The sequence below is a fragment of the Salvelinus namaycush genome, chromosome 6 (assembly GCF_016432855.1).
Source record: "Salvelinus namaycush isolate Seneca chromosome 6, SaNama_1.0, whole genome shotgun sequence".
In the NCBI taxonomy this organism is placed as follows: Eukaryota; Metazoa; Chordata; class Actinopteri; order Salmoniformes; family Salmonidae; genus Salvelinus; species Salvelinus namaycush.
Window position 1 is genome coordinate 38,613,579 of NC_052312.1, and position 23,491 is coordinate 38,637,069.

Consider the following 23,491-nt stretch of genomic DNA (forward strand, 5'->3'; position numbering starts at 1 on the left):
ATTGGTTGCGCTTGTATTAAAAACAGCACAGTAGACAATCTCAGAGAGAAAGCGAACGAGTTAGCTTTTCAGTGCACGTAGACAAGCAGCTAGCTAGCTGGCTAACAACGATAACAATATTGTCTAAAGATATCGCCGTGCCTTGTTTTTTTTGGAGCGTGTGGCAGCTGTTCTAAATTGCAACTCTGGGAACGGTGTGCTGATAGTTGAAAGAATGAGCGACTAACCTGTATGAGAGCTTCTCAGATTTCTGTTTATGCTTTGTATTTGATAAATCTCCTCTGCTGTATTTCTGTGCATAGCCACATCACCAAACATCCCGGAAACAAAACTTGCAGAACATCGATTGGCCAGTGGAGGATTGCGCAACAGTAAGGGGGAGTCTGTAAATTCCGACCATTTACCATTTTTGTAGAGACCGTTTTAGGGACATGGACATTTAAAAAAACGAAAAATGTGCAACATGCGCCAAAACACAATTTTTTTTACAAGATAATGTTTTTGTCTTTTTATACCACGATTACCCTTCTGATCCATTTTCGTTTGGAACCACACTGCTGAATTTATTAGGATGGGGCCGGGTCATGACCCACGGGTCAATCTGATCATCAACAATGGAAGACAACTTGGACGAAGCCTTCTCCTACTTGCACACTACACCACAGTGTTTGTGACCTTTGTGAGTCGCTCTGTGAACTGGTTCGTGCAGATGCTAAAGTGGACCACACTGTTTGCAAGGTACACCGCGTCCGTCTTTGACTCTGTCTACAGACACCTGCATTGGTGGCGTAGAAGGGACGGTGGAGGGGTTGCCAAGCAGATCTGCCCCAGCCCTGACACAAAATCAGGGTGACCAGAGTAAACATGTCAAGTCCCTTTAAACCTGAAGAAGTCTTAGAATGATTGAGAGTTTTAACCTTAAACCCTATCACTAACCGGACAGCCTGCTCAAGACATCAAATCAGAAGATCTCACTGATCTTTTGGGGAAATTAAGTGCAACAGTGGTGAGAAAGTTGAAGTAGAATGGAAAGAGCAACTTACTGAAGTCATTCAGTTTGAGCATTTCATTTTTTAATTCCTTACGCTATTACTAACAGTCTAGTGTTTTACAGTATATGCATGTATTGGTTGCATGTGTATTCCTTGTACTGTAATGCCAATATGAAAGTTACATGTTTGAATATTCATATCATAAACTGCTATAATAATGTTCAAGGAAAGCTTCTCCAAAACCACTAACAGGAGGGGAAGAATTGGGCATTAAACACACTATTGTAACACTTTTCTAAAGGGTATAACGTCAATTCAACTACACTACCCACCTATAAACTGTCATTTGTAACATGTATAGGATGTACAGTATAGGGGTCTAACTCTAAGCAGCTATTTTGTCCCATAGCCAGCTATTCATGTGACTGTAAATAACTAAGAAGTATGTTTCCTGGGCCACCAGACAAGGAATGGGTCTTTCACATTCTAATCTCGTTACCCAGAACCAAGTCTACTCGATTACATTCATGTTCAGTCTGTCACAAGACTATTCCTATATTATACTGTGTCGATCAGTAATTCGAACCACTATTGAGTTGAACGAATACAGAATTGTCTTTCTCTATGCTTATAATGTGTATCCTTTTATTATTGTATTCTTTTTTACTTATTTTATTTGTACAAACTGTGAAAGTACTATATGAATGGCACCATTGTGTTCAAAATCATGCCAACAATAATCCCTACAGTTGCAAATGTGTTGACTGTTTTCTGTTCTTAAATCCCTATTTCAACCACTCATGTACACTGAGTATACCAAACATTAGGAACTCCTTCCTAATATTGAGTTGCACCACCCCCTTTGCCCTCAGAACAGCCTCAATTCGTCACGGCATGGACTGACTCTACAAGGTGTCGAAAGCATTCCACAGGGATGCTGGCCCATGTTGACGCCAATGCTTCCCACAGTTGTCAAGTTAGCTGGATGTCCTTTGGGTGGACCATTTTTGTTACACACAGGAAACTGTTAGTGTGAAAAACCCAGCAGCATTGCAGTTCTTGACACAAACCGGTGTGCCTGGCACCTACTACCATACCCCATTCAAAGGCACTTAAATCTTTTGTCGTCCCCATTCACCCTCTGAATGGCACACACACACTCCATGTCTCAAGGCTTAAAAATCCTTCTTTAACCTGTCTCCTCCCCTTCACCTACACTGATTGAAGGGGATTTAACAAGTGACATCAATTAGGTTTCCTAGACTGACCAGGTGAAAGCTATGTCATGGAAAGAGGTGTCCTTAATGTTTTGTATCCTCAGTGTGTATCACAGGTGTCAAACTCATTCCACAGAGGGCTGAGTGTCTGCAGGTTTTCGCTCCTCCCTTGTACTCGATAGAGGAATTAAATCAAATCAAAAAATTTGTCACATGCGCCGAATACAACGGGTGTAGATCTTACAGTGAAATGCTTACTTACAAGCTCTTAACCAACAATGCAGTTTTAAGAAAACATTTAAATGAATAAAGTAACAAATAATTAAAGGGCAGCAGTAAAATAACAATAGCGAGGCTATATACTGGGGGCACCGGTTAGTCGAGGTAATTGAGGTAATATACATGTGGGTAGAGTTATTAAAGTCACTTATGCATACATAATAAGAGAGTAGCAGCAGTGTAAAATAGGGGGGGGGGGGCAATGCAAGTAGTCTGGGTAGCCATTTGATTAGAGGTTCAGTAGTCTTATGGCTTGGGGTTAGAAGCTGTTTAGAAGCCTCTTGTACCTAGACTTGGTGCTCCGGTACCGCTAGCCGTGCGGTAGCAGAGAGAACAGTCTATGACTTGGGTGGCTGGAGTCTTTGAATTTTTTTAGGGCCTTCCTCTGACACTGCCTGGTATAGAGGTCCTGGATGGCAGGAAGCTTGGCCCCAGTGATGTACTGGGCTGTACGCACTACCCTCTGTAGAGCTTTGCGGTCGGAGGCCGAGCAGTTGCCATAACAGACAGTGATGCAACCAGTCAGGATGCTCTCAATGGTGCAGCTGTAGAACCTTTTGAGGATGCAAAACCCATGCAAAAATAGGTTTTGTCGTGCCCTCTTCACGACTATCTTAGTGTGCTTAGACCATGTTCGTTTGTTGGTGATGTGGACATCAAGGAACTTGAAGCTCTCAACTTGCTCCCCTAAGGTCACCAACTAGTAAGGAACTCCCCTTACCTGGTTGTTTAGGGTTCTATTGAAAGGAAAAAACAAAAACCTGCAGACACTCAGCCCCCCCATGGAATGAGTTTGACACCCCTGGTCTAGATAAAGCCTTTAAAGATGGAATACACATTAGGGGAAACTGCACCACTGTCTCTCAAATTTGGCAGTACGTGTCCCCAGCACAGTACGTGTCCTCCGCTTCTTGATATGCCACACTTGTCAGGTGGATGGGTTACCTTGGCAAGGGAGAAATGTTCACTAACAGGAATGCAAACAAATTTGTGCATATGGAAAAATTCGGGGATCTTTTATTTCAGCTCATGAAACATGGGATCAACACTTTACATATTGCGTTTATAATTTTGTTCAGTATAGTAATATCCCAAACGGATATGAAAGTTTCACCATTAAGGATTCCAGCTTTAAGAACCAGTAAAGCAAACTGCTTCAGGATGGGATTTCTGTGAAAGCTACAGCATGTACTCTGTACTGTAGTCCAAGTAAGAAACTTCTAATCGAATCTAGGATGTGCCACAATGTTCTATCTGGGCCTAAGCACCACAGTTGAAGTACTTTATTGTGCATTATGCTAAATACACTGCTTGTCTGGCATCAATGTTGCTGTTGGGCTGCATGAAGAATCAAAGTCTGGCACTGTAATACACAAAGCATTGTCTTGTGGTCATGATGAAGTTATTAATGAGTAATGACCTGAGCCTACTTGGTCTATGAATGTGAAGGAATCTCAATAAACCAAACTAAACACAAAACTGTGTGACATTCTTTACTATTTTCTTCCCTTTCCAGTCAAATGCCACACAGACACATGGTCATGATTGACGTAGGCTTGCAAATAGGTGAGAACATGAAATGATTCCAGATTGTTAGAGAACTTTTTGTCACCCTAAGAGTTACAGTCTGTTGTTGCCGTTTTAAAGAGCTGTCTTCAATGAAAACAGTTTCCAGAAACAGTAGCATTTACTTTACAATTGCTGATCCAGAGAAGCAATGCATATGTTCATATGTATGACTAATGATGCTGCAGTGCATTCAGTGGTGGAAAAAGTACTCAATTGTCATACTTGAGTGAAAGTAAATGCGATACATCAAATTCCTTCGATTAAGAAAACCAGATGGCACACTCCAACACTCAGCCATCATTTAGAAACCGTATTTGTTTAGTGAGTCTGCCTGATCAGAGGCAGCAGGGTTGACAATGCTTTATAGTGATAGGTATGTGAATTGGACCATATTGCTGTCCTGCCTTAGCATTTGAAATGTAAAAGTTGTCAAAAATATAAATAGTAAAGTACAGACACCCCAAAAAATTACTTAAGGTCCAATGCAGCAATTTTTATCTCAATATCAAATCATTTCTGGGTAACAATTAAGTACCTTACTGTGACTGTTTAATTAAAATTGTCAGAGCAATTTCTCAAGCAAGAATTTTGCTAGGACTGTCTGGGAGTTGTCTGAGTGGGGAGGGGAAAACTGAAAATTAGCTGTTATTGGCCGAGAGGTTTTGAACTCTTTCTTTTTGGTCTATTAAATCATTTACAGCTTGGTGATGTCACCAGGCAGGCCAACACTCCATCCCACCAAAACAGGCTGAAATTTCAGGCAGTCTTTTCAAACAGCTCTTACACTAAAAATACTATAATTTTCACAGTAATATTCCAATCTCAGTGTGGAAATATATATAAAAACACAGGAATATCACGTTTTTGACTGCACTGGGTCTTTAAATAGTACTTATCAGTTTGGGAAGAGAATACCAAGGTGTTAGTCAGCGTCCCTGTCCCATGGTTGGTGGACAATGTACAGTCCTCCTTTCCTCCAATGGGACCATAAGCCCTTTATCAGCTGCTGCACCTGGGTTACAGCCAATTAGAGACAAGGAGAACACAACAGGGTGTGGCCCGTCCGACCTGATACAAAAGCCCCCGGCCGGTGCCCACCTCCTCCCCAGGTCCCATCGTTGTGTGACTGTGAAGAGCGATACCCTCCGCTTCACAGTAGACCAATAGGGCTCTTAAGGCGACCGCCAACCTCGTCTTTCGACACTTCACAACACAGTCACATCACAACACAGTCAGTCGACTCTACAAACATGGGTAACTCTACAGGATCCACCGTGGAAGATCTCCAGGCTGTGGAGAAGCACCTCTGGTATAAGAAGTTCATGACCGAGTGTCCTTCGGGTCAGCTCACCCTGCATGAGTTCAAGCAGTTCTTTGGGCTCCGGGGACTGGATGCTGAGGCCAACGCCTACATCGAGCAGATGTTCCGCACGTTCGATATGAACAAGGTAAGACTATGCGGCATTCATTGAACCGAGGTTGCTTGCAAAGGGGATGCTATAGGCTAAAATGGGCTTTACATTTATATGTCAAAGTAGGAATGCCTCAGGCACACTCAAAATGCTGAAGGGGACATCTTACCAACAGAGGTACATATAAGGATATGATTGGCTGTATTGTAAAATCTATGCACTAATTACAAGTGCACCTAAATATATAGTATTGTCATAATGCCACTACTCGAATAAGACCCCTAGTTCTCCATTTCCAAAAGCTAAAGTACATTTTAAACCAGAAGGTATCTAGTTAAACATAGGGAATCTCTTGAATCCAAGGGTTTTGTTTAGACTAGTCTTCCAGATGAGTTTGAAGAAGCTAATCGTCTCACAAGTACTAAGGCTCAATTTACACAACTATATTTAGTAACCCTGTCACCTTTGATTATAATATTATAATAGGCTGGGATTGGATTCACATGCGATTTAGTATGAGGATTATTTTGAGAGACAAGTTGTCAATATCTCTGTGGTAGGAGTGCAGTCTGAGCTTATCTGTTATTTCTCTCTTTAGAAAGACAGCACCAGATTCTGGTATTCTCCAGTACATTCTGGTTGATTTCAGAATCAATTCAATTTCAGCATCAGAGACAGCTGATTTTAATTAGTGATAACTTCTATGAAAGTTTACTGACGGAACATGATGCATGTGAACAGTTGGTTACACTGATCAGAATATTGAATGTTCACTTCAAAGTAATTACGTGAATCTCCCTTTTATGACATTGAAGCCTAAGGAATGTCCAGATCTCAAGAGCTGTGTGCCAGAATAGACCTTCGTCTTTTGAGTTTCCCATTTTTGTCAGTAGCTAGTAGTTTTATGGGTGTAGCTGAGGAGGTTGGTACTATGGTACTATTCCCTGGGGACAGAACTGAGTGACTAACTGCTATTTTCAGATCTTCAGGACAGTGCAGTGAACAGGGCTGGTAATTATGTTATTATAAAACGGGATGTTTGAATCCTGGATGCTGATTAAGTGCAGTATGACAATCTTAGATTGTGCACATCGGCTGCGTTTAAACAGGCAGCCCAATTCTGATATTTATTTTCAACTAACTGGTATTTTTTCGACCAATCACAGATCTTTTTCAGAGCTGATCTGATCAGAGACCAATTAGTGAAAAAAAGATCAGAATTGGGCTGCCAGTGTAAACGCAGCCATAGTTAAGTGAGGGAGGGTGTCAGTGTAAAGCTGAGGGAAGTGCGACTCATTTGGGTTGACCCAGAGGGCACTAATGCTTCCAAGTAATTTTGTAGGATCTTAAATGGGAGCCAGTTTTCTACAGCAGGAAAATAATCCTATAGCAACACGAAATGTGAATTATGTGGATTATAATTAATGGACATTTTTTTGAAGGGGTTGATACGTTTTTCATAAGAGAAAATCAAGTCTGAAATGTCAAAGAGGAAATTAAACTTCAGAAGCCTTTTTAAACCTCAAATACACTAGATTTAAAAAGTCTTACATTGCAGGAAAGTTAACCTGCAACAGGGTGATCAAATTAAGATCCTACATCTGTAGGTCTTGCCACGGCCTTGGCACAGATCAGTGTGGAGATAATCCCCCAGCGATTATACATAGTTATCATCCCTGATAATGGATCTTCTAAGCAGAACATGACCACCTACATCTTGAAGAGATGACTGAGATGGTAAAAAGAGACGTTCCAACTAACACGCTTTCCTTTTTACAGGATGGCTACATAGACTTCTTGGAGTATGTGGCTGCTCTGAGCCTGGTGATGCGGGGTAAAATGGAACATAAGCTCCGCTGGTACTTTAAGCTGTATGATGTGGACGGCAACGGGTGCATTGATCGAAGTGAGCTGCTAAACATCATAAAGGTATAGAGACCAGTCCAGAAACGCAGTGCTGAGCAATGGAATCTGTATCACACAAAGGCATGCAGGCTAACTATTGCCTTTTGTCTTCTTCAGGCTATCCGTGCAATCAATGGGAATGAAAACCAGGAAGTTGATGCGGAGGAGTTCACCAACCGGGTGTTTGATAAGATAGATGTCAACGGAGATGGCAAGTGTCCACTTATTTTTTGTCACAGACTTGTAGGGTTGCGAGTTCTGTCCCTTTCCAATTCAGGTTAACAACCTCTTAACCTTGTCTTCTACCCATCAGGGGAGCTGTCTTTGGAGGAGTTTGTGGCGGGGGCTCACACTGACGAAGACTTCATGGAAGTGATGATGAAGACCTTGGATCTCACCCACATAGTCGCCATGATCCACAATCGGAGGCACAGTGTTTAGAGTCTGCCCTCAGACACCTCCATCTCCACTCTCCATTGTAATAGACTGCAGAAGGGCCACATAGGAACTGAGCCATGAGCCCTCTCAAAAGATCTAGCCCAGATTTGTATAAAGACAATCTTTATCTTAGCAATGCTGAAGGGCCATGCTTTGAATGCATTCTTTGTTGTCGGAATTCACAAGAGGTTGAATGACGATGAAAAATGCCCTTTGCCTACATACAAATGACTCAGTCAACCATCGCTGGCTGGTTAGTGCCCTTGTGCATGATCTAAATCTCTGAGAGGTCTACATAATGAGAGAGAGATCATCTCTCACACCGTCAGCTGAATTGGAGACCCAACTAGGTCATAACATAAGGAGGGTGAAGGATAGAGGGTGGAGGGAGTGGAGTGGGGTGGAGACTACCCATTATAACCCATGCATTCCTGACAAAAAATAATTATATATATATATATATATATATACACATACATACATATATATACACACACATTTTTAAATCCCTCATCCACCTCAGAGACAGATTCCTGTAGGGAAATTATCCTTTCCAAACCTATCTTTTGGACCAAACTCTCTTATTCAGTTGAGTGGTTCCTCTATATGACTATGTGCCCAGGTTCTATTGGTGGAAGTTATAATTCACCTACTTTCCTCCCAGTACAGTCAGCTGTCAGCTCAAATATGACTAGAACCCATTTTGTGCCATGATTAAACAGTCCAGTTCCTCAAGAAACAGGTACTTCCACAAGTTAGGGATCTTAACTTTATGATACTTGTCACAAAATGCACTTAATAAAAAAATAAGACCAGCATGTTTTAACATTGCACTGGCTGTTAGGAGATTAAAGTTTGCATTTTCAGACCTTCATTAATTTGAAGGAATATCTTAACAGAACTACATTCTAATGTTTTCCCTACAAGACAGTAAAATGTAAAAAAAAAAAAAATTGTGCAAATTTGTTTCTGTGAGTGTGTGAGACATTATGCATGAATGATCAATGCTCTCGCCTAGTGGGCATTAGAATTACCTTTATATACAGTAGCAGTCAAAAGTTTGGACACCTACTCATTCAAGACTTTTTCTTAATTTTTTACTAACACATATGGAATCATGTAGTAACCAAAAAGTGTGCAAATCAAAATATTTTATATTTGACATTCTTCAAAGTAGCCACCCTTTGACTTGATGACAGCTATGCACACTCTTGGCATTATTTCACCCAGCTTCATGAGGTAGTCACCTGGAATGCATTTCAATTAACAGGTGTGCCTTGATTACTTTATAATTTTTTATTTATTTCCTTCTTAATGCGTTTGAGACAATCAGTTGTGTTGTGACAAGGTAGGGGGGTATATATAAGAAAGCCCTATTTGGTAAAAGACCAAGTCCATATTATGGCAAGAACAGCTCAAATATGCAAAGAAAAATGACAGTCCATCATTACTATTAAGACATAAAGGTCAGTCAATACGGAACATTTCAAGAACTTTGAAAGTTTCTTCAAGCGCAGTTGCGAAATCCATCAAGCGTTGATGAAACTGTCTCTCATGAGGATCGCCACAGGAAAGGAAGACCCAGAGTTACCTCTGCTGCAGAGGATAAGTTCATTAGTTACCAGCCTCAGAAATTGCAGCCCAAATAAATGCATCAAAGTTCAAGTAACAGACACATCAAGACTGTGAAATCATGCCTTCATGGTCAAATTGCTCCAAAGAAACAACTACTAAATGACACCAATAAGAAGAAACTTGCTCGGACCAAGAAACATAAGCAATGAACATTAGACTGGCGGAAATCTGTCATTTTGGTCTGATGAGTCCAAATTTGAGATGTTTGGTTCCAACCACTGTCTTTGTGAGACACAGAGTAGGTGAACGGATGATCTCCGCATTTGTGGTTCCCACCGTGAAGCATGGAGGAGGTGATGTGATGGTGTGGGGGGTGTGCTTTGCTGGTGACACTGTTGGTAATTTATTTAGAATTCAAGGCACACTTAACCAGCATAGCTAACACAGCGTTCTGCAGCGATACACCATCCCATCTGGTTTGCCCTTAGTGGGACTATCATTTGTTATTCAACAGGACAATGACCCAACACACCTCTAGGCTGTGTCAGGGTTATTTGACCAAAAAAGAGAGTGATGCATCAGATGACCTGGCCTCCATAATCACCTGACCTCAACTCAATTGAGATGGTTTGGGATGAGTTGGACCGCAGAGTGAAAGAAAAGCAGCCATCAAGTCCAACAATATTTTCACACTCCACAGCTTTAATTGCTCGCTATTGTTTTAGAAACCAAAATGCCTAACAGACATTACAGTCTCTGTGGCGTAATGAGGGAGACAGGGAGGTGAGTCACAAGCCAGACTGTGCCAATATGGTTTCCATGACAACCATGACCCATTTCCATGGTAACACACATCCATAAAGCACTACAAAAAGGTTACGCAGTACTTACATGGATCTGAATGAATCTGGAAGGAGGAACACAGACCATGGCAATCTGACAGTCAGCAGCATGTAAAATATGAATAAATATGCCGGTTGATATATAGAAAACACCCAAACCAAATAAAAAGGAGAAGAGGTCACAGTCAGTCAGGGTGAGGACCTAAAACCACCAAAACTCCCCTTGTGGATCTGACTGTACTGGCTTTACCTCTGCATACAGACAGGACAGACTGCACTGTGCTGCGCTGGACAAAGGCCTTTAATCATCTCTAAAATACAGCCGCAGCTTGCAGGCACATCCCAAAGCTGGTTCAAGAGGAGGCCATTGTCATCACCATTGTTACGGGATTCACTGGGGCAGGAATGGCAAATAAACAAGTACCCAGGAATATGGCACCTGTCAACCCAGAAAGCATTAATAATCTACAACTGCAGCCCATAACACACCCCTAACCACATATACTAAATCAATGCACCACTGTTATCAGGAAGGATGTCAACCATCATGGAGAGCTTACCATTTTACATTTTAGTTATTTAGCAGACACTCTTTATCCAGAGTTCTTACAGTAGTGAGTGCATACATTTTCATACTGGTTCCCCGTGGGAATTGAACCCACAACCCTGGTGTTGCAAGCACAATGCTCAACCAACTGAGCTACACAGGACCAATGAGACACAAGTGGACTGCTACCACCTAGTGCCTTAGCTCAGAACCCTCCCACATATAGTTTAAAGGGAATCTGAGAGACGACGTAGTACATGGGCTTTGACCATTATGGAATTTTTGGAAACGATTCATTGTCATAAACGGCCAAGGATATTGTCAGTAATTTTTTTAGAAAAATATTTTGAGCTTTTAATGTATTATACTGAATCTTTGAAAATAGCCATGACATACCTAATGAATACAACACAGCTTTGGTGACAACCGCGTCTCAAAAATGAATGGGTTTGACCACTTGGAACATTTGGATTGGAAGTTTCTACTCCTCCTACTTTACCCTCATGTAAAAATGAAAAACTGCTATTGAGTAAACTTGTCTATATCTACTAAATAGAGTGGACCCCCCCCCCCCTCCTAAAATGAAGGTTTCAAGAAGAATAAAAACATTTGTTCACGGTTATTGTCCATAATTTTCATTTACACGATTATTGTGCCAACCTTATTTCATACAATCAGCACAGCCATTTACGCCAACAGAGCAATTAATGGGACAATTTGAATTCATGGGAACGCAAGTTCTAGAATCAAAGAGAACGAAACCTAGAAATAAACTCAGCAAAAAAAGAAACGTCCTCTCACTGTCAACTGCGTTTATTTTCAGCAAACTTAATGTGTAAATATTTAATATGAACATAACAAGATTCAACAACAGACATAAACTGAACAAGTTCCACAGACATGTGACTAACAGAAATGGAACAATGTGTCCCTGAACAAAAGGGGGGTCAAAATCAAAAGTAACAGTCAGTATCTGGTGTGGCCACCAGCTGCATTAAGTACTGCAGTGTATCTCCTCCTCGTGGACTGCACCAGATTTGCCAGTTCTTGCTGTGAGATGTTACCCCACTCTTCCACCAAGCCACCTGCAAGTTCCCAGACATTTCTGGGGGGGGAATGGCCCTAGCCCTCACATCCAACAGGTCCCAGACGTGCTCAATGGGATTGAGATCCGGGCTCTTCGCTGGCCATGGCAGAACACTGACATTCCTGTCTTGCAGGAAATCAAGCACAGAACAAGCAGTATGGCTGGTGGCATTGTCATGCTGGAGGGTCATGTCAGGATGAGCCTGCAGGAAGGGTACCACATGAGGGAGGAGGATGTCTTCCCTGTAACGCTCAGTGTTGAGATTGCCTGCAATGACAAGCTCAGTCCGATTATGCTGTGATACACCGCCCCAGACCATGACGTACCCTCCACCTCGGTCCCGTTCCAGAGTACAGGCCTCGGTGTAACGCTCCCTCGATGAGAAACGCAAATCCAACCACCACCCCTGGTGAGACAAAACTGCAACTTGTCAAAGAGCACTTTTTGCCAATCCTGTCTGGTCCAGCAATGGTGGGTTTGTGCCCATAGGCGACGTTGTTGCCGGTGATGTCTGGTGAGGATCTGCCTTACAAACAGGCCTACAAGCCCTCAGTCCAGACTCTCAGCCTATTGCAGACAGTCTGAGCACTGATGGAGGGATTGTGCGTTCCTGGTGTAACTCGGGCAGTTGTTGTTGCCATCCTGTACCTGTCCCGCAGGTGTGATGTTCGGATGTACTGATCCGGTGCAGGTGTTGTTACACGTGGTCTGCCACTGTGAGGACGATCAGCTGTCTGTCCTGTCTCCCTGTAGCGCTGTCTTAGGCGTCTCACAGCACGGACATTGCAATTTATTGCCCTGGCCACATCTGCAGTCCTCATGCCTCCTTGCAGCATGCCTAAGGCACGTTCATGCAGCTGAGCAGGGACCCCGGACATCTTTCTTTTGGTGTTTTTCAGAGTCAGTAGAAAGGCCTCTTTAGTGTCCTAAGTCCTCATAACGGTGACCTTCATTGCCTACCGTCTGTAAGCTGTTAGTGTCTTAACGACCGTTCCACAGGTGCATGTTAATTAAATGTTTATGGTTCATTGAACAAGCATGGGAAACTGTGTTTAAACCCTTTACAATGAAGATCTGTGAAGTTATTTGGATTTTTACAAATGATCTTTGAAAGACAGGGTCCTGAAAAAGGGATTTTTTTTTGTTGTTGCTGAGTTTATTATATTCCCTACATTTTATACCTTAAGAAGTCTTCGATGAGTCCTTCATTCTACCAGGTTCTTATTGTGCGTAGCTTTAGATGTCAGACTATGGAGAGAACAGAATCCTGTCACAATTATGAAACCTTTGTTAACAGGGACATTTTATTTTGAAGTATTGTCCACCAAAACCCCAAGGTATCCTGTGAATCCAGAAAAGTATGAATGTTCTCCATTGTTTGTTCACCACAATCAAACAGGTGTAGCTAGGGAATCAATAGGCGCAGCTAAGGAATCAATAGGCGCAGCTAAGGAATCAATAGGCGCATTCACAATGCAGTACATTCACAATGCTGCAGATGCTGGTGTCTGAAGGTGGTTCCCAGTCAGTCACCAGGGGGCAGTAAAGCATAGGCCTAATGATTCCATAGTCCTCTGGTCCTGCACAGTGCATACACAGTGAGGAGTCCAGACAAGCGAGGCATCTCCCACCTTTCTGCTCATGTTTGTCCAATGTCCACCAGTACATTCCATTCCATCAGAGTCCAGCTGAATTCCTCTCCCTTATACCACCACGCTTAGAGGAAGTCATACAGGTACTTTACCATGTCAAAGCTCACAGTCCTGGAAATTAAGAGCAGGGGGGTCACAAAAGTCAGCATCTGATATTCTAAAAATAGAAATGTCTAAAAACAGATCTGTGGCGAATACACTAAAGCAGGGCTCTCCGACCCTGTTCCTGGAGAGCTACCCTCCTGTAGGTTCCCTCCAACCGGTTGGTTGATGAACCGAAAGAGGTCAGTTACAACTGGGGTTGGAGCGAACACCTACAGGAGGGCATGTCTCCAGGAACAGGGTTGGAGAGCCCTGCACTAAAAACAACAGTAACATACACACCTGGAGATGGCAAGGATGAAGTCCAGAGAGACGGCACATTTGTACTTGGGCGCATCCAGCTGGTCATCGTGGCCCACCTGAATCAACAGCTGAAGGGTCACCAGGGAGGAGATCTGGGGGGGGCGGGGGGGGGCTTGTCATCAACCATGTTTCATTTGGCTTTACACAAATAGAGAATTCAGACTGGAGATAAAAATCATTTTAAAATCACTTCACATTAAGCCCGCACCACACATCAATTCAAGAGCAGTTCAGGGGTTGAAATAATCTATCCAAAGAGACAGCTGGTGAATTAGAATAAGAATCATCCAATACTAATACTACCATTCACATACATGACTGTTCCAGGAGTTCGACTACCTAACATTGCTACCACATTTTCCATGATCCCAGTTCAGAGTCAGAGCTGATTGAGGACCTTTTCACTGAAGAATGAGTTTGTTTTATACTGAACAAAAATATAAAATGCAACATGTAAAGTGTTGGTCCCATGTTTCATGAGCTGAAATAAAATACTCTAGAAATGTTCAAGAAATCTTTCCAGCCCAGGACCTCCATATCCGGCTTCTTCACCTGCAGGAACGTGGGGGGGGGGGGGGTACTGAGGAGTATTTCTATATGTAATAAAGCCCTTTTGTGGGGAAAACTCATTCTGATTGGCAGGCCTAGCTCACCAGTGGGTGGGCCCGGCTCCCTATGCCCTCCCAGGCCCAGCCGTAGCTGCTCCCCTTCCTAGTCATGTGAGATCCATAGATAAGGGCCTACTGAATATATTATATCAACTGTAACTCCGCAAAATCTTTGAATGTTGCATTTATATTTTTGTTCAGTATATATGATTGCGTTTTACTTTTCATGAATTGAATTGTATATTGATGTGTATGTTTGATACAGGGCTCATCTGCAAGAGACCTTGATCTCAGCACAACTCCCTGTCAAAATAAAGGTTAAATAAAACAATTGAAATTATCCCTTGGATGGCACTGCAGAAAGCCTGAGTGTCTCAGCTGACCTGAGAGAAAACACTGGCGGTGGGGGCCACTCTGCTATCCACCACACTGTAGAAGATGGCCATGAGACGGTCCAGAGGGAACGGCTTGGGCCCCAGCAGGTGATTACTGGTCTGAATGGGAGGGAGGTGAATTCACTAGGTAGAACATCTCATTGACTAAACCTAAAGAATAGTACAATAGCTTTAGCTGAAGACAATCACCTTTTCATGTTTCTTCAAAAAGTTGGTCTTTTTTATTTTGCCATGGTGCTGTTGGACAAGGGAGAAAAAGAATCATGTAAATCACCAACTAACTAAAACACACACAAAAGGGGGGGGAATTATGCAGACAATTACATTGATAGAAACTACAATCCATCTGCAATATTAAAGCTGAACTAACCCCCCCCCCCCCCCCACCCACCCACCCCCCCCACAAAAAAGAGAAAAAAAAAAATAAGAGTAGGTAAAGTAGCAGGCAAATAGAGTTGGTGAATAGCAGGTGGCATTAATGTTTAACAACTGACTCCTATTCTAATGATGACTTGACAATCACGTGTCTAGCTTTTGAGACGGTGAGGTGAATGAGGTTCAGGTGCTGAGGAGAGAACAGGTACCTTGAGGAAGAAGCGTTTGTCAGTGCGAGCAGGGTTGTAGGAGCCCAGGTATGCAGCTATCAGCAGGAACTTGGAGTAGTAAGGCAGCTCCACATGGGCATGAGCAGACAGACCTGAGAAAGGCAGAGGAAGCTCTCAATGTCCTTACCTGGGAAACATGTACAACAGCATCATCTACAGATGGCTTGTGGATAGGATGAGAGAAACATCTGCTGTTGTTTCCACTGTCTGGGTATCTAGTACCAATGAGTCTGGAGTGGGCCCTCCATTCAGGGATAAACATAGGGGTAGTTTAGAGGGTCCACTCCCCTGAACTCCCTCTCAGGCTGGGGACAAGCAGCAACACAAACAAGGGGATAGCTAGGGTCTGGGAGTCTGTGAACTGGTCCTGGTCACACCATTCTAACTAGGTTATTTCCACTGGTCTTGTTCCCAGTGCATGCGTGCATATGCATCTGTGTGTCCACACTTCTCCTTGCCTACCTCTCACAGCTCCTGCCTCCTTCTCCTCCATCTGCAGCTGTTGCTCCCACTGCACACTGAGCAGAACAGAGACATGACAAAGTCAGGGGACACACCACTATTACAGAGCCAGCAGCACTGAGCCGCTGTTGTGTAATAAAAGCCGGCAAACGGAGTTAAGGCCGTCTGTTGTCAGTCCATGAGAGATGGTCGGTCAGCGAAGCTAAATCAATGGGAGTTGATCATCTTTGGCTGAGGCAGATGTACACAGACAGACCTGGACAACTCTCGCAGGTACACCGTCTGCATGGCCTTCTTCAGGTAAGGCTCGATGTTCCTCCACAGCTTGTGAGTGTCACCCTCTTTCACTGAGGGCAGAGAAAATAAAGGTTGAAATTTAAACATTGATAATCTGAGAGACAAGCTAGAGAGAGGATGACATGAAAGGAATCCATCATCAAATTAAAGTACAGAGAGAGAGATTAAGGGAAGACAGCAAAGTAATTGAAATATTGATGGAGTTATTACTGTTCTAGAAATATGAATATATTACCTTTGCCTTGCTCCAAAGGTTCAACGAATTTAGAGAAATTGAGGGCAGCCTGTTTGAAAAAAGAATTAAAAATATGAAAGGACAACAAGTACAGACTATGACAATGTAAACAACATGTCTGCCAAGGTTGGATCATTATTACAATTCTGCATATCAAAGAAAACCCAATCCTTAGAAGTAGTAACACAAGTGGACTAAATAAAATAGTGATGGATAGCCTGGAAACAAACTCATACTGAATCCTCAAAGGGTAGCATGGAGTGTGTGTGTACATATTCAGAGCAAACTATTGCCTAATCTGAAATTAACCCCTTGCACCAACCTATTGACATTTCTTTAAGCCCCCAGAATACATCTTAAAGGACTGGATAAGTGTGTAAGCCAGACCTTTTCTTCAAACTTACAAGGGGGCATCAAGATACATCTAGAGAGGGGTGCAAGAGCTTGTTCTTTGTCTGGGCTGTCAGAGTGTGTCATGACAGAGCGTGTCATGACAGCGTGTTAACAGCTATGTGAGAGTTGAGAGTTACTTTGAATGTGTCTGTGTCCTTACTGAGTGTGGTCTGAATGTGTGAGCATGTGTCTGTGAGAGTTCAGTGTTACTATGAGTGTGCATAACTGACCAGGTGTCTGAGCTCTCGGAGGTCCCTGCAGACAGAGTAGAAGACTCCCAGTAGGATGTTGATGAAGGCAGAGTAGAGCTCTGGGGAGTAGGACGGGTGGCTGTCCTCAGACAGGATCTGCTGCAGCTCCCCTGCACAGGAACAACACACACACACAGTCAACGCCTGCCTAAAATTAAGTCACACACAAAGACTCTCTCACACGACTGTAGTCATTTTATGTACAGGAACTCAGACATTCTTTCAAACATTGATTAAAGCCTAAGTGTTCATTTTCTCGACGTTCTCTCACGGATGCCTTTGTTTGTTGTGTTCTGTCAAAATCAAATCAAAATGTATTTGTCACATGCGCCAAATACAACAAGTGTAGACCTTACCGTGAAATGCTTACTTACAAGCCCTTAACCAACAGTACAGTTCAAGAAGAGTTAAGAAAATATTTACCAAGTAAACTAAAGTAAAAAAAAAAAATTATACTTTTTATTAACACAATAACAAGGCTATATACAGGGGGTACCTGTAACGAGTCAGTGTGCAGGGGTACAGACCAGTTGAGGTAATTTGTACATGTAGGTAGGGGTGAAGTGACTATGCATAGATAATAAACAGAGTAGCAGCAGTGCACAAAATAAATGGGGGGGTCAACGTAATAGTCCGGTGGCCATTTGATTCATTGTTCAGCAGTCTTATGGCTTGGGGGTAGAAGCTTTTAAGGAGTCTTTTGGTCCAAGACTTGGCGCTCCGGTACTGCTTGCCATGCGGTAGCAGAGAGAACAGTCTATGACTTGGGTGACTGGAGTCGTTGACAATTTGTTGGGGCTTTCTGACACCGCCTAGTATATAGGTCCTGGAAGGCAGGAGGCTTGGCCCCAGTGATGTACTGGGCCATACGCACTACCCTCTGTAGTGCCTTACAGTCAGATGCCGAGCAGTTGCCATACCAGGCGGTGATACAACCGGTCAGGATGCTCTCAATGGTGCAGATGTAGAACTTTGAGGATCTGGGGACCCATGCCAAATCTTTTCAGTCTCTTGAGGGGGAAAAGGTTTTGTGCCCTCTTCAAGACTGTCTTGGTGTGTTTGGACCATGATAGTTCGTTGGTGACGTGGACACCAAGGAACTTGAAACTCTCGACCTGCTCCACTACAGCCCCATTGATGTTAATGGGGGCCTGTTCGGCCCACCTCTTCCTGTAGTCCACGATCATCTCCTTTGTCTTGCTCACATTGAGGGAGAGGTTGTTGTCCTGGCACCACACTGCCAGTTCTCTGACCTCCTCCCTATAGCATGTCTCGTTGTCGGTGATCAGGCCTACCACTGTTGTGTTGTCAGCAAACTTAATGATAGTGTTGAGTCGTGTTTGGCCACGCAGTCGTGGGTGAACAGGGAGTACAGAATGGACTAAGGACACACCCGAGGGGCCCCCGAGTTGAGGATCAGCGTGGCAGACGTGTAGTTTCCTACCCTTACCACCTGCGGGCGGCCTGTCAGGAAGTCCAGGATCCAGTTGCAGAGGGAGGTGTTTAGTCCCAGTGTCCTTAGCTTAGTGATGAGCTTCATGGGCACTATGGTGTTGAACGCTGAGCTGTAGTCAATAAACAGCACTCACATAGGTGTTCCTTTTGTCCAGCTGGGAAAGGGCAGTGTGGAGTGCGATTGAGATTGCGTCATCTGTGGATCTGTTAGGGCGGTATGCGAATTGGAGTGGGTCTAGGGTATCCGGGAGGATGCTGTTGATGTGAGCCATGACCAGCCTTTCAAAGCACTTCATGGCTACCGACGTGAGTGCTACGGGGCGGTAATCATTTAGGCAGGTTACCTTCACAGGTTACCTTGAATGTTGACCTGTTTAAAGCTCTTGCTTACATCGGCGACCGAGTGCGTTATCACACAGTCATCCAGAACAGCTGGTGCTCTTGTGCATGCTTCAGTTTTGCTTGCCTCAAAGCGAGCATAAAAGGCATTTAGCTCATCTGGTAGGCTCGCATCACTGGGCAGCTCGCGCCTGGGTTTCCCTTTGTAGTCCGTAATAGTTTTCAAGCTCTGCCACATCCAACGAGCGTCAGAGCCAGTGTTGTAGGATTCAATCTTAAACCTGTATTGACGCTTCGTTTGCTTGATGGTTAGTCTGAGTGCATAGCGGGATTTCTTATAAGCATCCGGATTAGTGTCCCGCTCCTTGAAAGCAGAAACCATGGTTACTGGTTGGGATATGTACGTACAATCACTGTGGAGACGACGTTGTCGATGCACTTATTGATGAAGCCGATGACTGAGGTGGTATACTCCTCAATGCCAATGGATGAATCCCAGAACATATTCCAGTCTGTGCTAGCAAAACAGTCCTGTAGCGTAGCATCCTCGTCATCTGACCACTTCCGTATTGAGCGAGTCACTGGTACTTCCTGCTTTAGGTTTAGCTTGTAAGCAGGAATCAGGAGGATAGAATTATGGTCAGATTTGCCAAATGGAGGGTGAGGGAGAGCTTTGTATGCATCTCTGTGTGTGGCGTAAAGGTGGTCTAGAGTTTTTTCCCCCTCTGGTTGCACATGTGACATGCTGGTAAAAATGTGGTAAAACTGATTTAAGTTTGCCTGCATTAACGTCCCCGGCCACTAGGAGCGCCGCTTCTAGATGAGCATTTTCTTGTTTACTTATGGCCTTATAGAGTTGGTTGAGTGCGGTCTTAGTGCCAGCATCGGTCTGTGGTGGTAAATACACGGCTACAAATAATATAGATGAGAACTCTCTTGGTAGATAGAGTACCTTATGATAAGCTGTAGACCACACTATCTCAGGCAAACAATACCTTGAGACTTCTTTAATATTAAGACATTGCGCACCAGCTGTTATTGACAAATAGACACACAACCCCACCCCTCGTCTTACCAGACGTAGCATCTCGGTTCTGCCGGAGCATGGAAAATCCTGCCAGTTCTATATTATCCGTGTTGTCATTCAGCCACGACTCGGTGAAACATAAGATATTACAGGACTTATTGTCCTGTTGGTAGGACAATCATAATCGTAGGTCATCAATTTTATTTTCCAATGATTGCATGTTAGCAAGTAGAACGGAAGGCAGTGGGAGTTTACTCGCTTGCCTACGGATTCTCAGAAGGCAGCCCGATCTGCGTCCTCTTTTCCTCCGTCTTTTCTTCACGCAAATGACGGGGATTTGGGCCTGTTCCCGGGAGAGCAGTATATCCTTCGGACTCGTTAAAGGAAAAAGCTTCCTCCAGTTCATGGTGAGTAATCACTGTTCTGATGTCCAGAAGTTATTTTCAGTCATAAGAGATGGTAGCAGCAACTTCATGTACAAAATAAGTTACAAATAATGCAAAAAAATAAAATAAAATAGCACAATTGGTCAGGAGCATGTAAAACGTCAGCCATCCTCTTCGGTGCCATCTTAGTCACAGTCATTTCTCAAGTGTTGGTGCAAAACAACATGTACAAAGAGTTCTCACTAATCACATGAGGTTGGTGGCACCTTAATTGGGGAGAACAGGCTCGTGGTAATAACTGGAGCGGAATCATTGGCATGGAATCAAATACATCACACACATGGTTTCCAGGTGTTTGATGCCATTCCATTTGCTCCTTCGCGGAGATTATTATGAGCCGTCCTCCCCTCAGCAGCCTCCCCTGCAACTAATCCATCTGTACCTAATTCAATGCTAAAGCCATAGATGCTTATCTGTTGACAGCTGTACCTTTACTGTAGTCAGGGAAGTGGAGCAACAGTGGTTCAAAGCAGCCAGTGTTGGGTCGGAACTTATCCCATACTATCTCACTGAGCATGATCACTGTCACATTGTCATCAACCTGCCAGGGAAACAGTGTCAGTTACGTAGAGGTACAGGATCAGATCACATTGTGGATTCAAAGAATACAACTATGTCTGTATTCAACATTTAGTAGTCAACTACACCTTTACAGTACCACTACAATATCAATGCAAGGGGATGAGTTTTTAAAACACTTCTACCAAGATAAAGACAGGCGGCATTCAGCTTTAAAAACTAAAAGAAAACTAAACTAAACATTCTGGTCATCTATCTGCCCTTTTGAGGTTCAGAATTAATATGCAAATAATGATTATCAAGAATGATTGTCATTCTTCCTCATCTCTGCCTTTCAAAGCACTTATTCGAGTGCCTCCTTGAAACATTCAATTCAAGGTTATCTATCAAAAAGGGACCCTTCTGCGCTAGTTCACAATCCATCACTCAGTCTGTCTACAACTTAATGAAGTAGTATGCTCAACAGGTGACATGACTCTTACCAGTTCCTGAAGGCGCAAGAAGGCAGGGAGGAGATTGGCTTCCATATCTCTAAGGAGCTCAACCCGGTCCAGCACCTACCCAAGATACACACAGCAGAGGTCACTGTAACTGTTTCATTATATACCACAAATGATGCTGTATAACAATAGAGAACCTGGAAAGAGAACCTGCATTGTAACTGAGGATGCAATTTTTAAAAGAAGTGGATTATCAAGCAGGAATATCACAGTTGAGGATAATTTTTACTCACAATGTATCGTGTCTGCTTGGCTGAGGCCTGGACACACAGTTGTTTGTAGACTCGTACGAAGTCTGACAGGGAGGGACTGCGGGACAGTAGGGAGGCAGAGTCGGAGCCAAAGAGGGAGAGGAGAACCTGCTCAAACAGCAGTCCTACAGAGACACATTCCACACAGCTCACTGTGGCATAGGGAAGCTCCAGTTCCTTCAGCAAGGTGTGTATCACATGGCTTTTTCCTGTTGTACGATGACCATAAATGAAAATGGAAGGGTAGCTGCATTGCTCTGGCTGTAGGCACAAAATGTACACCATGTATTAAAGTGTCAATACAATGATTCACTGTGATTCACAGAAAAAGTTTTGAATGTATTATGTAATTGTGGCAGTGGGTGCTGTTTAAGATGGAGGACAATCATTTTTTTATTTATTATCATGGCCTTATTTCTATTACAGCATATTGGATGACTGTCATTCATATTCCATTTACCCAGTTCAATGTAACATTGATTTAGGCTACTTACATGATACTTGAATTTTCAACAGAATCAACTAAATGAATACACCCCTGATCACACGTAAACACAGTTCACTTTCATAGCAGCCACGTTGTATTCCTTCTGCATATACTCGAAGGAAAAACTTTCCAAGCCAAACCATATCATAACCGCTACACACAGCCTACAGCTTTGTTACCATATGAGCTAAATTAACGTCATAGTCAACATAGCTAATAGAACTAAAACGTTAGTAAACCCGCTACAATCATGCAGTAGTGTAAGCAGTTTAGCAGTTAAACCGACAGGCCACGATGGCAATACATTTGTAAAACCAAAAGTTTACCTTGACTTGGAAGAGTTCCAATGTTAGATAGTCATAGCCAGTTAACTATCTGTTGTTTTATTTAACCTTTATTTAACTGTTTACCATAATGCGCTTGATGTTACAATGTTGTTTCAAATCAGACACAGACCTCTCCCATTAACGCCAGCAGCATTCTCGCCTGGACATCTCTGCAAGGCAACCTCTCCATCACGCGCTGCAACTTTTCATCATCATACCCTAGGTGCTGAAGTTGTGCTGCCATTGTTTAGGCTACTTTTAGACACACACCGAACCGTAAAGTGTATGACTTAAAGTAGTTTGGCCTATAACAGAGATAAAGAGACAGTTACAGAACAAGGTAACTCTTTTCAAACTAGCAGTGCATTGTGCAAATTGTCTGTCTTTGCTTCCCTTCCTCTGCTGCAATGCTAACTACCTAGCTAACTCAACTGACAACAGTGTAGCTCTCGTGGAAACTCAAGGGTAATGTTAAGTTGTTGAAAGTTCATATTTTGTTACTGCAAGCATAGTGAATAATGTTACCTGGTTGGAGTTCATGTACTACTGAAATGACCCATATCCAACATCCCAGTAAACATGTCAAGAGTTTCCCGCGTCTCCAAATGCACGTCACAATTTCCTGTCTCTTTACAAGCCAATCACCGCCAGGTTAAAGCAATTGACTCTGGGAGTTGTAGTTGTCTATTTGCAACGTAATGCCACTATCACTAAATGCCATCACCCCTATTTGCAATGTTTTGGATGTATGAAATCGAGTGATTTAATTGAGGACATTTCGTTTAATTGCAAAAATGTTCAAACACCGGCTTCTCGGGCATTAGCACTTAAATAAACCACCAGCTTACTGAAATCCATTGGTGTTTAATATGAGGGTTTTAGCATGAAATATCCTTTATATTTTTTTACACACTTATTTGACTGCTTTGTTGTTAATGTTTTGGCGCCAAACTGGTTGCAGTTGTGAAATAAGTC

At 43.1% G+C, this 23,491-nt stretch overlaps 2 protein-coding genes across 2 annotated transcripts; one reads left to right on the top strand and one right to left on the bottom strand.

Annotated features, from left to right (window-relative positions):
* Positions 1 to 5,307: 5,307 nt before the first annotated feature.
* LOC120049379 (guanylyl cyclase-activating protein 1-like) lies at positions 5,308 to 7,815 on the top strand. The gene is made up of 4 exons (XM_038995648.1): positions 5,308 to 5,505; positions 7,249 to 7,398; positions 7,492 to 7,585; positions 7,688 to 7,815. The coding sequence occupies exons 1-4, from the start codon at positions 5,308 to 5,310 to the stop codon at positions 7,813 to 7,815; spliced, it is 570 nt and encodes a 189-aa protein (XP_038851576.1).
* A 5,177-nt stretch (positions 7,816 to 12,992) lies between these two features.
* LOC120049380 (origin recognition complex subunit 5-like) lies at positions 12,993 to 23,139 on the bottom strand. Its single transcript, XM_038995649.1, has 14 exons — positions 23,042 to 23,139; positions 22,647 to 22,821; positions 21,686 to 21,964; positions 21,435 to 21,509; positions 20,863 to 20,974; positions 17,146 to 17,276; positions 16,523 to 16,571; positions 16,247 to 16,337; positions 15,991 to 16,046; positions 15,508 to 15,620; positions 15,113 to 15,160; positions 14,912 to 15,022; positions 13,900 to 14,012; positions 12,993 to 13,626 (listed from the first exon to the last, which is right to left on the bottom strand). Exons 2-14 carry the CDS (start codon positions 22,758 to 22,760, stop codon positions 13,581 to 13,583), a joined length of 1,338 nt encoding a protein of 445 aa, XP_038851577.1. The 5' UTR covers positions 22,761 to 22,821; positions 23,042 to 23,139; the 3' UTR covers positions 12,993 to 13,580.
* Positions 23,140 to 23,491: the final 352 nt, after the last annotated feature.